The 15,491-nt window shown below is 47.6% G+C and overlaps 1 protein-coding gene across 1 annotated transcript in view; it reads right to left on the bottom strand.

The window, feature by feature from the left end:
• CAMKK1 (calcium/calmodulin dependent protein kinase kinase 1) overlaps positions 1–15,491 on the bottom strand; it is a gene marked incomplete at its 5' end in the record, with an annotated part of 53,563 nt that overhangs the window by 13,914 nt on the left and 24,158 nt on the right. The window contains 4 exons of the mRNA XM_080630164.1: positions 1,300–1,373; positions 2,418–2,471; positions 3,185–3,384; positions 15,159–15,247. Of these exons, the coding sequence (XP_080486290.1) occupies positions 1,300–1,373; positions 2,418–2,471; positions 3,185–3,384; positions 15,159–15,247 (417 nt within the window). The remainder of the gene's footprint in view (positions 1–1,299; positions 1,374–2,417; positions 2,472–3,184; positions 3,385–15,158; positions 15,248–15,491) is intronic.

The raw sequence follows: 15,491 nt of genomic DNA, 5'->3' as shown, positions 1-15,491 counted from the left end.
GCCCTTCACTGGAGGGGTCTAAAGATTCATTGAGAATCTCACAAAACATTCACGTGATAGATGCTGGGTACGTGCACACATCATGGGCTCCCTGACAACATCCCTCCCTTCCTCTCCAATATGAGATGTGCCTTTCATTAGAGTTTTAATTTCCTCATGCTTATTTAAATCAAGTCATTTTATCTCTACGTTTTTATTAAAGGAGCAATAGGGTCAGAAATTCTTTGCCTGACTACTGGGCTGATTTGGGAAGGAAAGGAAGAGTCCAGCTTTGGCTGCTTCACCTGATAGCAATCAGGAGAAATAAATTAATCACCAGCAGAAAGTCATCTGAGGCCTGAAGATGGAGGAAATGCATGAAGGGAAAAGGCACAGTGTCAGGGACTGAGCATATATTGAGCGTAATCACCTCCTGCCAGGCTCCTCTGACAAGACCACAAACACTCGTCACTAGGCACCTCGATGCTGAACTTCTTACTGCTCAAATGTCATGTGAGTGGCCTTGGCATGTCCCTCTGCAATGCTGAGTGCACTTCTGTGGGCTACAGGATGTGCTGTGACTGTGCAGCCAGCCAGCCCACCTAACACAGCCCAACAGTCCCCACCATGCAGCTCTGACTGTGGCCAACAAGGGTTTCCTTCACTGACCAAAGCAGGGTGGGAGCAGCGTCTTAATATCAAATGAGTAAATTAATTTGTTTGGGGTCTCTTTCTAGCCCTAGTCTGCCAGCACACAGGACAAACTCATGTGTTCCTGGAGTATGCTGGAGAAGACTGAAGAGTGGGGATGCACCAAGCTGTGGTTGTGTATCTCAGGACAAGCAGCCTTCTGTTGGACACTTTCCCCAGCTCCAAGTCCAAAGCATGTGTTTACTTAGATTGAGACCAAGATCTATAACCACACTGCTTTTCAAAATGAACACATGGAATCACTGGGTGGCTACCGCATGCGGAGAAAACACAAAACCCCAACCAAACCACACATCCAGCATCTCCAGGGTCAAATAGCCAGAGCAGAACTTACTAGACCCATACTGAAATCCCTTCACTTCCAAAGGTTTCAAGAGCCATTTCCTTTACTCCCTGTCCACACAACACGAACACATGAGCAGCAGAGGCAGCTGTAGTGCCTCAACAACATCATCAGCACAAAAACCATGAGAAGGACCCAGGGGAAAGCAAAGCACTTCAGCCCCTTTTGTCTGTCCCCCTGTGGTGACCTACCAGGATTAATGCTGCACGGTGAATAACACTGAGAACTGAATGTTATTTTACAGTAGCTGAGTAAAGGTCACTTACTCTTCTGGGAACTCCACAGGCTTGTTCTTGATCCTATTATGAAGACCCAGAATATATTCATCTATAAAAGGGCACTGTAAAACAAACAGAACATTTTCCAGTTGTCAGAGAGCCTGGCATTGCTTAGGTGTTGTCACTCACATACACAAGTATAGTCTCTGTTCTCTCTTGATTCTACACAGAGATGGAGATACATCACATCTCCCCACAACAATAAATTGGGTTGTTCCTTATTAAAGAATAAACACAGAAGAACAGCAGAGGGATCTAGGGAATACATAAGTGGATGGGATACCCTCCTCCATCCAGCCTATCAGGTGACCATGAACTACACATTTTCCTTATCTCTGCTCCATTTCTACCTGCAAAATGGAGATCCTGGCCCAAATGAGACATCATTATAGACACAGGACAAAGAATACTTTCCATCCTGACTTAGCTCTGCAATATCACACCAGCAATGGAGACAGCTCTGCCATCTCCCCTGCCACTTCCTACCCTGAGCTGGATGCCTTACACCTGTGTGGTGGGATCTGCAGAGGTCAGTGTTTGGACAGGAGGTTCAGGTCACATACCTGCACACACAGACCCCACATACCTGCTGTGCTGCTTGCCCTGGGAGAGGATGGGAGGGATGAGGGGCTTTTTGTGACAGGACATGGAGTTTGCAGAAGGCAGCTCTGAAGAGTTGGCTCTGCCAAAGAGGACTCCATCTGGCCCACCTCAGCTTTGGCACACAGAGCTTTCTGTAACCTGGTTTGCTGAAGTGCTGCAGTAGCCTGGGATCAAACCTGTGCCTCTCTCCATGCCCTGTCTGGCTTGTTTCTAAAGACAGGCAGCATGGATTAATCCTTCTACAAACCGTTCTTGGTGCTACCAATGCTGCTCTAGAGTCATAGCATGAACAACGGCTCTGAACACAGGGATCAACTCTAGAAACCATCCTTTCCACAGATTGCATTAGCTCCTTCTCATCTGCAGGGTGATGGGGGAAAACAGGAGCTTGCAGAAGACAGGTCATTGTTTCTAATATTTTCCTTTATTTGGAAAGGAATGAGTCAAAAGCCAGGCAGACAGACACTGCCTTGCAGAGCTCCAGCAGCTGAAAGCCAGCTTACCTTCCCGTAAACAAAGCAGTAGAGGGTAATTCCCATGGCCCATACATCAAGTGCCTGAAAGAAAGCATGTACAGGCAGTAAACGAGATGCAATCCAGATTATCTGAATGAGCTGGATTTTCCCACTGATTCAGAGAACATTATTTGTATGCATTGAACATTTTCTGTTGTACTGCGCAGACTCTGTCTGAATTTGGGCTCCTGAAGGCATCTGTAGCATGCCTGAGGAATGAGGACTGTGCTGGGACAGACATTGCCTCTCTTGTCCTTGCTGTGGAGCGCAGTGACCAGCAAGCAGCTCCTTCTCCTTACAGATGACACCATTCAAGGCTGAACCTCAAAAGTCTTCCAGGTAAAAAGAAAAGCCCATTAGACCATATCCCTATGTCTGCATTAGAGCGCTCAGCAGTGCCTCTCACTTTCAGGAGATCCAGACACGACCCTGTTGTACAGCAGCCCCCTGTGCCTCTTGATTATTTTGGAAAGGAATCAAGTTTCCTTCTTTCCCTTTGGGCAAGGCAAAGACTCTTAACATGGCTCCCGTCTGAGCAGGTATGCACAGTAAAGTGTCTGCCTCTGTCCAGAACAACACCAGTGTGACTTCTGCCTGGACTCAACACAGAATTAGAGGTCAGTTTTACTTAAGAACAACCCTAATTTGCACCACAATCCCTGGGTGAGCAACACACAAAGGTTTCAGGTGTGGTGCTGCCCTTTGTGCCATGCCTGGGGGTCCCATGAGACATCAAGCTGTGAGCAAAGACCTACCTTTCCACTGAAACTTTTGCCAGTGTCTGAAATGGCCTCTGGTGCCATGAAGGCTGGTGTCCCTGCCGTGCTGGAAAGCTGGGCATCATTCCCTTCAAATTGATTGCTGACTCCAAAATCGGCAATTTTGACATGCCCATCATCTCCCAAGAGCAAGTTGGAAGGCTTGATGTCCCGGTGAATGATCTTCTGGTAGTGCACTGAAACAAAACACAGGAGCGTGGTCTGACACAGCAGCCAATGCACCCAGGGGAAAGAAACCTGTCCAGAAGGATGAAAATAGGTGCCAGCTCAGGCACCCCACTCAAAGCTGCTGCTGCGTGTGTAATATAATGGAGAAGCAGTTCCATTTCCTATAGCCATTCCTTTTTGGTGCCTCACTGGGACGTACACCAGAGCACAACACTCAGATACATCTCTCACCAGTAATCGTGCAAAGAAGAGACATGAACCCAGAAACACCCCAACCAGGGGGACTAAGCTTTGCTGTCAGAGAAGGAAACCACTCAAACTCTGTAGATTTGTTTGGCCTCATCGTTTCAGCTGGTGGGTTGAGCAACTTGCTGTATGAAGCAGGGAGTTGTAGGGAAGTGCTTGACTCCTCAGGAACTTGGAGAACAAGTTTAAAAATCAAACCCAACTTTCAGAACACAAAATGACCCCAAAAGCAGAGCTGCAGAAAACCCAAAAGACTTTACTGAACAGGAGATGAAATGCACCAAGTCTTTACTGCCCTTCCCAGGGGAGCAGGACCCCTCGGGCTCCCTCCTCCCCTGGCCACAACCACTGTTTTCACATTTCCTTCTTGCAAACAGAGCATGGGTTTTTTCTATACCTCCACATGAGCCCTTTTCTTATCTCCTAGGAAACACGTAATTGGGTGGAGGAAATGCTGGTCTAACCCTTTCCTGCTTTACAAACGTGGTCCACACATTGCCATGAAGGCAGCCTGCTCTACAGAGCATCTCCATTTATGGTTTAGGACCAAGAAAGAACAAGCTTCAAGTAACTGTTCTGCTCTTTTCAAGCCAGCTTTCGAGCAGGCCGTGTCTGGGGAGGGGAAGTCTCACTTGGAGGTATGTTTTTCTGGAAGGACCTCTTGTTAGTTCGAAGCACAGTTGGGGGATGCTCTCCTTGGCACATTAAAGAGCTGATGCGGAGACCCAGCAGACTAAAACCCGCTGGAGAGCACAGGTGCTTACATCCTCTTCCAGATGTGCAGCAACTAACTGCGTGGCCGCTTTGAGATGTGAGCCAGTTAATGCTGTAACAGCCTGGCAAGGCAGTGAGGATAAACATGGCAAACCCTGCAACAACAGTCATTATGAGGAGACATCTGCTCCACAGCCAAGCTGGTGGCAAGCTGACATTTCGTTATGGTAATATAGGGAGAGGGAAAAACAAGTGAGGGGGAGCAAAGTTTTCCTTCTGGAGATGATGAGCTGCCTTTCAGGCAGGTGTCTGCCTGATACCACAGGGATAAGATTCCCAGTGCCTCTAAAGCAAACAATAAATACAGGGCACAAGTACGTCCCTGGAGCTAAGTGTGGAAACTGAGGGAGTTACACTAGGCAAGCAGGTACTCTAGGCTTCTTATTATTTCTTCCATACAGGAAAGTAAAAATCCCAAACCAAACCCATAAAGCAATTCCCATACCAAATAACTATTTATTTTGTAGAACACATTCTCTGCCTTCGTGCAATCTAATAAAAGCAGAGGGAAAATGCAGACAGTTTGCCAGCTGCTCTGTGTTTGTTCAGTGCCCAGCTCAGCCTGGTACCCAGCAGGTCTGGGCACTGCTGGCTGTTAGGCACAGAAGCAATATCGAATGTTGAACAAAGAAATAAGAAACACATCCTTCACAAAAATCAAAGCCATCAAACACTAGGGTCAATGAACATTTGTGCTTCCCAGTCCAGAACATCCATGTGCTTGATGGGAGTGCTAGGGAAAGTCTGACCACTACTGCACAGTGCCTGAAGGGCAGAAGAGCACAGGTTGTGATCTCAGGAGTGAGCCTGACACATCCCAGGGCTCTGCAGTGCAATGTCAGCCAGGTGCTTCTGCAAACCTGGCACACAGTTTAAATCAGACACCAGGATGGGAAAGAGATGGGTGCAGAGGGAAGTGGCTGGCCAGGTCAGGAGCAGCAGTGTCCAACCAGGCACCATGCTGCTGTTTGTGTGAGAGTAATGAGTCTTGTGCCAGCTGGCTCCAAAGACCTCTGCTATCTCCAAATCCACCGCCTCCTAATCCAGCTGCCTTGTACACAGCCATGAAGGCAGAAGGATGGGGGACAGGAATTGTGCACCGAGCACCAGCTGGTGTAAGTGAACAAGGCTCCATCACAGCTGCAACAATTGTAAGAGCAAGAGCTCATGTCTGCCAAGAGATGATTTGAGAGTGGAGCTGCTAACCTGATGAAGGCAACCTGAAATCTCTTTTCTGCTCTGAAGCAACACAGTGCTTACAGTCCCAGTGTGTCAGCTGCTGTGGGTGTCCTCCCCTGCACAGCTATCCAAAATGGGCTTCAGGCTGCAAAACACACAGTCTTATCCTCTCCTGCACTGTGCCTTGCCACTGGTACAGCTCAGTACAATACAGGGCTGCAGAAAGAGAGTAAAAGATGCCCCCACAATCATTCCTAAGCAACAGAAAAACCTGGCTTGTTTAAGAGCTGCAGAAAGGCAGCAGGACTGCTCCTCCGGAGGACAGAAACACAGCTAAGCTCACAAAAACTTCCCAACCCACCAACTCCTGCTGCAAGTGCAGATCTCCTGCAGGTAACGCATTGCAGGGAGAAGGGCAGGGAGCAATTCATTCAGCAGGGCTGGCCAAAGGCTGACAGGCCGAGCAGTGGGATGTGCCTGCAGTGACACAAGCATCACTGCCACATGCTGCGGAAGGAGCTGGGGACAAGGCTGTCTTGCAGGAAAGGTACTTGTTAAACCAGTGTGATCTGATTTCCATTACAACGTGCAGAGGGAAAGGTGGTGTTATCCCTGCAGAACTCCAGAGGGAGAGCTAAGCATCTCAGAAATAAAAGCCTAACGATACCCTCCAGACAGCTGATGACTGTACAGAAGGCACAGGACCCACAGAGCCACCCAAGGAGAGCAGGACAGCCACAGTCAGTTAAACACCAGCACAAATTAACCCTCTAATGTCAACAGCCTGAACCATCTGGAGCAAGTTTCTCCCCTCTGCAGATGTAAGAGCAGCAGGTAGGCAAGGGACCTTTGCTAGGATTGCTATTCAACCTCACTGCAAGCCAGAACCAGAGGCCCCAGAAGCAAAACACTCTTCCTGTCCTTGGGATTAAGGACACACTGTGACACAGCTGCTAGCAAACAGGAGCAGGGCTGTGTTAGTCACAGAAAGAGAAAGAAAAGCACTTTCAACACCTGCATAAAGCCCCCAAATGTGCTTTAAAGAAGCATAACCAAAATAACTCTCTGTAACAGCGAAACTTGCTCCATCAGGGTTTGGGGATTATTCTTTTAAACTAACCCATGACCTCCTCGGGAAGGACCCCTTCCAGGCCCCACCTACCACACACAAGGAGGACATCAACAGCTGAACCACACTCATTCCCATGCAAATGTACTTGTCTGCATCCCTCCCAAAGTCAAAAATCCTGGAAAGGATCCTGCTCCTAAAGCGGAGGCCAGCAGCTCACAGGAACAACCTCCCTGGGCTCCAAGATGCTCTGTGCTTTCTGTGCTGACAGGCCCAATTCGAAGAACAGATCAATACCTCTTCGTAATGAAAATGAAACACTGTTAAGATATCACAGAGCCCTGAGGAGAAAGTCTGATTCTGCAGCACTCTTAAATGCGGTTTTATTAGATCCATCCTTCACCTCAGTGGAAAGGTGACAGTAGTTCAGGGCTATTTGCATCTGAACAACAATCCCATGGATTTCTAGAGCATCATCGAGGCAAAGATCCCACAGCACATTAGAAAGACTTGTTTGCTAACCTCAGAGCCACCCCACGAACGAAGCAGGCAGGACAGGTGAGAGCCCGTGTATGACACTGTCATCACAGCCTGTGTTAGAAAGCCTGACCAGGCCCATCTCAGGGTGATGTTTCACCCAGTGGGGCTCAGAAACAAGGGAAATCACACCTAAAAGTTTAGACTGTCTCCTGACTTCAGGCCTGGAGTGCAAACACCTAAGAAAAGGTGGCCTGAAGGCTAATGCTATGTGGTGGAGAGATACAGCCTCAGAGGATTCAGAGCACCCAGGCTGTGAGCAGCAGTTGGGAAAGGACCATCTCTTCCTCTCAATTACAGACACTGCATTACAATTGCAGGTATGCTGCACCTGCTGCCTGTAGCAGCTGGGATGAACCCATGCTTGGGTGTTCAAATTTGAGAGCATATGAAATAACTGCCCAAAATAAAAGGCCTCTGAAAATCTGGCTTTTCAGGACTTTGTTTCTCCATTGCAATGTATTTTAAGTCAGTTGCTATTAGCAGCATGAATACAATAGTCTGGAGTTTTAAGTATAAAGCAAGGTAATTCAGAGTTCCTCAGAGCAATGAGGATGTGGGGTGTGCCACGCTGGGGCTGCCCACTGCTCCTGCTTTCACACCTTCCCAAGAGGGGCAGAAAGAAAGGTACCCAGAGCTCCATGAAAAGCTGGTCCTTCAGGCAGCCCTTGTCCCAGTATGGACCCTGAAAGCCTCTTCAGCAGCACACCTGGATTACTCACATCTTTTCAACAGTTTCAGGCAATCTGTACCCACTTCTCCCATTGCTTCATCAGCACCACAAACATGGTTCCTCATGCTTGGCCCTTGGATAACAAGACAGCGTGTCTTTAATGTCAAGTGGCTGTCACAGCTGCCTCAGGGCACTCTGCCATCCAGATGCCTCCAAGCCTCCAAACACCCTGGATGCCGACTATCCAGGGAGAGAGCAGCTAGTTTGTATTTCCAGGCCACAAAACATGCCCATTGAGGACACTGCTTTGGCACATGCTGGGCATCATCTCTGAAAAGCCAGCGGGTGATTTGGGAATGGTATTAAAAGAAAGCAATGGCTCCTACCTGTGAGTGCAGCACACAGCCCTGCCTGGCCTCTCTGCGTGTTTCCTGTTGCTCTGCCTCTCTGCTTCATCACTGCCTGTTAGCAGAGCTCCACTGAACACATCATTTCTTGCTGTTCAGTCCTTGGCTTTTCCTGCAATGTGCAACTCACTTCACAAATGCTCCTCATTTCTAGATCCCACAAGCCATTCAGAGACTAAATAGGCTTTCCTTTTTATTCAGAAGCAAACATCTGGGAACTGCCTGCCTAGATTGACAACCAGAGAAGACCAAGAAGGAGCAGAGGTAGAAGAGCTATAAACAGAGAGATTGTCCCTTGGTCCTTTTAGAAGAGGTGCTTTTCACTGCATTCCCTTCTGGAAACCTTAGGCCTCCAACAGGCTAATACCAACTTGGGTCATTTAAAAATTATCCATATAAAACTTTGCAATGCACTGACACATCCTATTATTCACTGAGTCTGAAGCTGAATTATAGTTGATTAGAAAGAATCCCATTCCCATTCAAGGGCAAAAGCAATCCATATGGTGCTACTGCAGAGCCTGCTTAGTATTACTCTCACATCACCCCTGTAGCAAAGAAATGATTTAACACCCTCCCAAGAAAACTGCTGCACCACCATCCAGAGCTTAAGACAGAATGCTGCTCTCCGAAGCAAGCCTCTGTACTTGCCTGCAGTGTTCCACTGAGGAAGAGACAGAGGTTGTGGCTGTAGTGGGCTGTGCAAGGAGAACACCTTCCCTCTCATGTTCAGCTCAATGCAGGAGCTTTGTGTAGCTGGGGTGAGGATCCCAGCTCTCTTCACTATTCTGCCACTCTCTTCCTCCATCCATCAAAGCTTTGCCACTTGAAAAGGGGGATCCCAACATCCAGCACTGCCCAGCACTTTGGAAGAGTTCAGTTTCCATTTATGCTTCATCCTCAGCACCTGCTGACCATCGTACTCTTGGCAAATGTGACAGGGATAGGATATAGCCAGTAGGAAGCAATAGGGAAGCGGAAGAAGAGGTAGAGCCTTGCTAAAGGCTGCTCTTCTACACCTGTCCTCCAGCCTATACGAGCACACCACATATCACCGGTCACAGGGGACAAGCTTCCTGCCATAGCTACACACATGCCAATGTTGTTTGAGGGATCACTGGGAAAGCTGGAAGCAGGGTATGTGCAGCAGGTACTGCCAGAACAGCCACTCTGTGCCATGGGCTGCTTCTAACCCTGAGCACAGCCACTTACATAACTGCATCAAACAGCATCACAAATCAAATGGCCTGATCTTTCTTAAGAGGCTCTAGCACATCTCTCTGATCTGCTCCACCAGCTCATTACTCTCACTCTTACACAAAGCCCTCTTCGACCAGTATCAGAAACACTTGCGGCTATGTGAAAGGGTTTTTGGTTGTTTTAATCATTTAAACAGAGCTTGTCTGCACATGATAAAACACAAGCCAGCCCCTCTTCTCCTGGTGCTGTCATTTAGAACACCCAGCACCTTCCAGCTATAGCTGCAGTCGAGAGTCCTCACCTCTACATGCTCTGTTCTGAGGAGCTCTAACTTGTGCAGGCAAGAGGCAGGAGCACAGAAGGAGCAGTTCCCTATTTCCCACATGGGAACGGAGGCACAGACAGATCAAGCAGCTTGCTGGGAATGGCAGCAGAGCATGTAGCAGCTCCCTCACAGACTCATGTCCCGGCTTTGCTGGCCCACACCAACATGAGGTCTGAGGAACTTGCCTCTGCCAACAGCCAAACCAGATCAAACCCATTTACGCCACTGATGCTTCAGCGCACTCACACTGGGCTTAGGCTGCAGTAGATATTTTCAGAAGAAACAAGCCTGTGTTGACTCAGCTATTGATTTATTAGCTTAAATTTCCTTTTAAGACAATGGAAATTATACTCACATCCTGATGATCAAGTAGATTAAGTCTCATCTCAGAAAAGCCAGCTCTGATTTGCATATTAGGCACTTAGGGCTCCAGAGCATCACAAGGATTCATACAGATGCCCTGCAGAGAGCTGCTGCTGGAAAAGTAACTTCCCAATGGCTTTACCTGTGTGTCATGACTCTCCCTTCAACCCAATAGCTCAGATGAGACAAGCATTCCTCTGCAGAGGGGACCAGAATTGCCACCCTTAGTTTCCTTAGACACAGTCACAGGAGGGAAACCGTGCACTTTCTGCAGAGAATACAGGAAATAATGTTTTTCCTTCCTTTCAGTCACACTGACAGCAACTGTTAGAGGTTCTTGTGAGCTGAATACAACACTGAGCTGGCAGCTGAACAGCATCAGGGGCAGTCACTATGCTTCATCTTCACTGTGCAAGTGAGCAGGGTTTTCCCCTGGGTCAAGCTTGTACGCATGCTCTGCGCTAAGTATCTGTCCCTGGCTAGTGTCACGGCCAGGCTACCTGCCCAGACACACCTTCCCTTTGCTTATTCTTATTCCTTCCTTAGGCTCTTACTGAAAGAAGCCACTTGTGTCCCAGTCCTAAAACCAAACTGGGATGGATACCCGCCTGGCATATCCCTCAAGTCTTTTGAATACAGTTCTCGCTCACAACTTCTCCTGTGGCTCCCACATACATCTGCCACTGCAGAAGAGTTGAAAGTATCTACTCCTTGTGTTGAACCAAACATTTGCTCACAACAAGAAAACATCTCTGTCCAGCAGACAGCAGCCTGACACTGGAAGAAAACCCTCCCATTACATGCTTCACCTGGTACCGGTTTCCACTGTTCATCTGCCAAAGCAAACTGGCATGACACCAAGTTCTCCTTCAGTCAAACCCACTTACTGTCCAGTTATTATATGTAAGTCACCATGAGTTAGTCCAGAATGAAATTCTACTGCCTTTGAGAAGTCAAACCTGTATTTGGGTGTCACCATATCCAGGATATCTGAAGTAAACCAGCAGAGTATCTTTGTCCAGCAAACCTTTAGGCTTTGTTGTGGGGAGGGATATGTCAGCTCCTGCAAGCTTTCTCTAACAGATGGTCAAAGGGGTGGAAGGCCACTTGGCACAGACTAGAACAGCCTTGAAAAGCCACCCATGAAGATGTGACAGAGGTCTATAACCCAGGGGTGGCACAGAGATGACATGATTGTTCCCAAGACACTGAAACCTGCAGGATCAGACTCAGCCCTGAATTCACCTTCCAGCTTTCAGGATTGACTCCTGCCACAGCTGCTAACTCCCTCAGTGACTATTCACTAGCCAGCACACCAATTTCTGCTCATTGGGAAAGCAATGTTTGCCTTACTACAAGGGAGACTGAAGCTTAAATAACCCCAGATAAGCACTACTAGAGGGAAGTTACAAGTGGAAAGGGAGGTAACTGCGCATATCCTCAATTCACAGAGATGCTTAAGCACATGCTTTAGTCAATGATACAAATAATCCAGGAAGACTTTGCCATCCAAAGAACTTAAGTACCTTCTGAAATTACCACTTCAGTAGCACTTACAACACACAGACAACAGCCTGTCTCCCCAGCACACGAGGGGGTGTGTGCAATGCTGTCAGTAATGGGGGGGTGTCTGTGCTTACAAGCAGGAGCAAAAGCACTTTGTTTTGTAGGGCCCATTTCACTAGGATAGGAGTTAAAGTTCGCATGTGTTTAAGTAACTCCTGACATAGTCCACACAACAAAGCCAAGGTCTAAGACAGGAATACAAGAAACAGAACATGTGAACCAGTTAAATTATGGTACTTCAGCTCAAAGTATTTCTCAGCAGTTTGGGGGCCAGAGGAGGGGATTCTCTACCATGGGTGGATTTCCCTGGCTCTCACACTGAGCCTGCCCGTTTCTTCGCTGCTTAATGAATGAGGCTGGGACCATGCCATTGCCTGAATGGGGGAGCTCTGTCCCTGCCTCTCACCATGCCCAAACCAGTCTTCCCAACCACCATGGGATATTTCTGCTCTCATGACCACTGCCTCCCTCCAAACACTTCTGCCCAGAGCCAGCCCTCTCACAGGCCTCCACCGCAGGCAAGCATCACCAATAACCAGTGCAGCCTAGTCCCCATGGACACACGGTGGCCAGGGACCATGTGCCACCACTAGTAATTTAAAAGGTGAGCCCATGTCTCCCACCATGCAGCCCCTTCCCACTCATCACAGCCCATCTGCACTCAGGGCAATGCACAGCCCTGGGTTAATACTTTGCAGGCTCCAACAGGAGTTTGCAACTTGTAATTCAATAAAGCCCAAGCAGCAACGATGCATTTGCTGCTGTGATGACTGCAAGCTTCAAGCAGCTGCATGGTTATTGAGCCTCCCAAATTACATAACAATTATGTATGCTTACATCAAAATTACCTTGCAATCTTTGCATTGCCTGGCAACACTTCTCCTTCAGTGTGCACAAACTGGTGTGATTTTCCTCTTAATCACATAGTAATTGCCATGCATTTAGCCAGAACACCATTTTTAACTTCCATTTGCTAATGAAATAAATGGTTACTCACTAGCCCAAAATAAAGCATCTTATTGTTCCTGTTGCTGGGAATGCTTGGGCATCCTATAATTTATTACCCACTTTCACTCCGTCTGCCTAGGACTACCCACACTTTACTTTTATTTAATACTATCTTCAAAACTCCAAGTCTGCTCTGAGCAGGAACTGTAACGCCAGCAGCATCCAGCACAGCAGAGCTTGGCTCTCCCAGCTGAGGCAAGCAGGTTCTGCTGTAGTATGAATGCTAATGAGAATATAAAAAGCTGCAGTCTTTACCCTTCCAACTCTGAGCTTCTCATTCATATACACATTCCCACCAACTTCCTGACTGATTCCGGCAGCACCTGGAAGCTTCTGGACTGTCCCAGGCTTGCAAACATTGATTTTATTTCCACCCACTTGTTTTAGACAAAACCAGAGGTGGTGTTTGTATTGCGGTGTGGAGATGGACCCGGGCACTGCAGACCACCTTCCTCTGCCTCAGCAAGGTCTATAATGCTCAGAGACTTTTCTGTGCAGGTGTCTGAAACCAGGTGAGCCTTCAAAAGCCTTAAAGTGAGGGGCTTGCTCTGGCTTGGAAGCGTGAAAGCTTGCAGGGGCCACTGGAAACCCATGAAATGAGGCAGAAGTGGCTCAAAGCTCTACAGCAGCATGAAATGTTACTTTGGAGTTTGATGCTGCTACACGCCGGCTTTTTGAAAGCACATTAAAAACAATTCCCTCTGGTTTGTTAAAGGAGCAGGTTCTTATTTCCTAAGGTTGAAACAGCTGGAAAGGGTAATTCCTTCTGGTTTAAACTGGCTACCTCATTATTTTGTTTGCTGCCCCTTAGTTCTTGTGGTTTTAGGTACAGAGAAGATTCATCCCCTGCTCATCACCTCCCTGACAGTTCGGATGTTATCAGCCTTTGTCACATTACACTTTCCCATAATCATTTTAAAATCTTAAGAGCTTTAGTCTTTGTACATGAGATGTTCCAGCACCATCCTGATCATCCTTCTCGGGCCTTTTTCAGTTCTAGAGAGCTGTTTCTATGACAAGTTGAGCTGACTTGCACAAAATATTCAAGGTACCCCTTGCCTGTACTTAAGAGTCTTACAGATCCAAATCACTGTATAAGGACATTTTCTGTTTTCTTCGCTATTTCATACCCAATAATTTCCCAAACCCTGTTAGCTTTGCTGAATGGCACTAAGTAATGGGCTGGCATTCCCAAGAGAACCATCCAGAATGAAGCCTGAGTGAGAATACCTAATTCAGAGCCCATCACGATGCACGTATCTTTAGTGGTGTTTCTCTCCCTCATGCATTACCCTGCAGTCAGCAACTGATAAAAATGAATTGTTATCATTCCATCCCTTGCTATCGTAGCATCTTCCTGCCAGACTTCACAGTCAGTTCTAACAATGACCATTCTGAATAATTAGATGTCATCACCAACCTCTACCCTTTTACTGGCCATTCAGGAATACATTGAACAACCCAGGCCACAATATGGATTCCTGTTTAACTGCACTAGTGACTTTTCTTCATTGTGAAAGCTGTATTCCTACTTTCCTGACTGTTTAGTCATTAATCCACAAAAGGCCATTCATCCAAAGAGACTTATGAGCTTCTTTATGTTAATGGATCTAATCAAAAGCTATTTGGCAGTCAAAACACAATTAAGTAACAGGATCATCTTATCTACACGTTTGTTTTCTCCTCTGGAAAACGAATAGATCTGTAAGGCATGAATTGCTTCTGCAAAATCTGCATTGTCTCTTCCTCCTCATATTCAGCCATCTGACCACGGTCAATTCTTTAGTACATCAGTGTGCAAAAGAAGCAGTCAATGATGAGATCACAAACTCTACAGAAGGGCTGTCTACAAGGAGGACAGCAGAATCAAACAGGCACAGAGACAAATGCAGCTCACCAGCAGTTTCACAATGCTCCCAGCTGGTACAGAAGCAGTAACTGCACACCAGCCAGCTCATGGGTATCTCTCGCACATGAGACCATGCCACATGGGTCCTGCCAGCACCCTGTGCACGAACTGCTCCAGTGCAAGTAGCTCAGGTGAGGATATAGGCAGGGCCCTAAGATGAGTGAGCAGCAGGGGATCCAAGTTGGGCCCTATTTACTTTGTTCCAGCTGTATCTAACTGGCTCAGTCCATGTCACTGCAAACACCCATTTTCTGGCTCTGCTATTACCTTCAAAGACACTCTCCAGAAGGAGATAAACAGAAGAAAAAAGAAAGCAACTATTTTCCTAATGTCCTTTCCAAGGAAAGCCAGCTCCCGACATCTGTGATACTGCCTGGGTAAATCTGAGCTCAGGAGGGCCACCACCAACTGCAAACCCCATCACATGCAATTAGAGGGGACCTTTCTTGCTCAACTGAGTCGAAAGGCTTCTCCCCAGCTGAGCAGGAGGCTCTGCAAAGCTGCTGTCAGTGCTGGTGGTACTCACAGTACTCGATGCCCAAGACGATATCTCGGAAGTAGAGCCGAGCCTGCTCCTCACTGAAGGGGTTGTCACTTGGTACCTCCATGACAGGCCTGTTAGGAAGAGGGAAAGCAACGAAGTACTTTGCAGAATGGCAGTAACACTCCTTACTGGAGGAGTCTCACATTCTCCATCACCACATCCCCACCACTGAAGGCCACAGTCCCAATAGATCCTGGGTGCTGTGGCATGGGACGGAGGCACAGCCATCCCTTCTGGACATGGTGACACCGAGGTTAGTGAGCTCAGCTAGAGGCGGCGAGTGGCTTTTCACAATCCCTGAAGCCAGCGTGAGCC

Source organism: Psittacula echo, assembly GCF_963264785.1.
Source record: "Psittacula echo genome assembly, chromosome: 15".
Lineage (NCBI taxonomy): Eukaryota > Metazoa > Chordata > Aves > Psittaciformes > Psittacidae > Psittacula > Psittacula echo.
The sequence above is the reverse complement of the archived record's forward strand: the minus strand, read 5'-3'. Positions and strand labels throughout refer to the sequence as shown.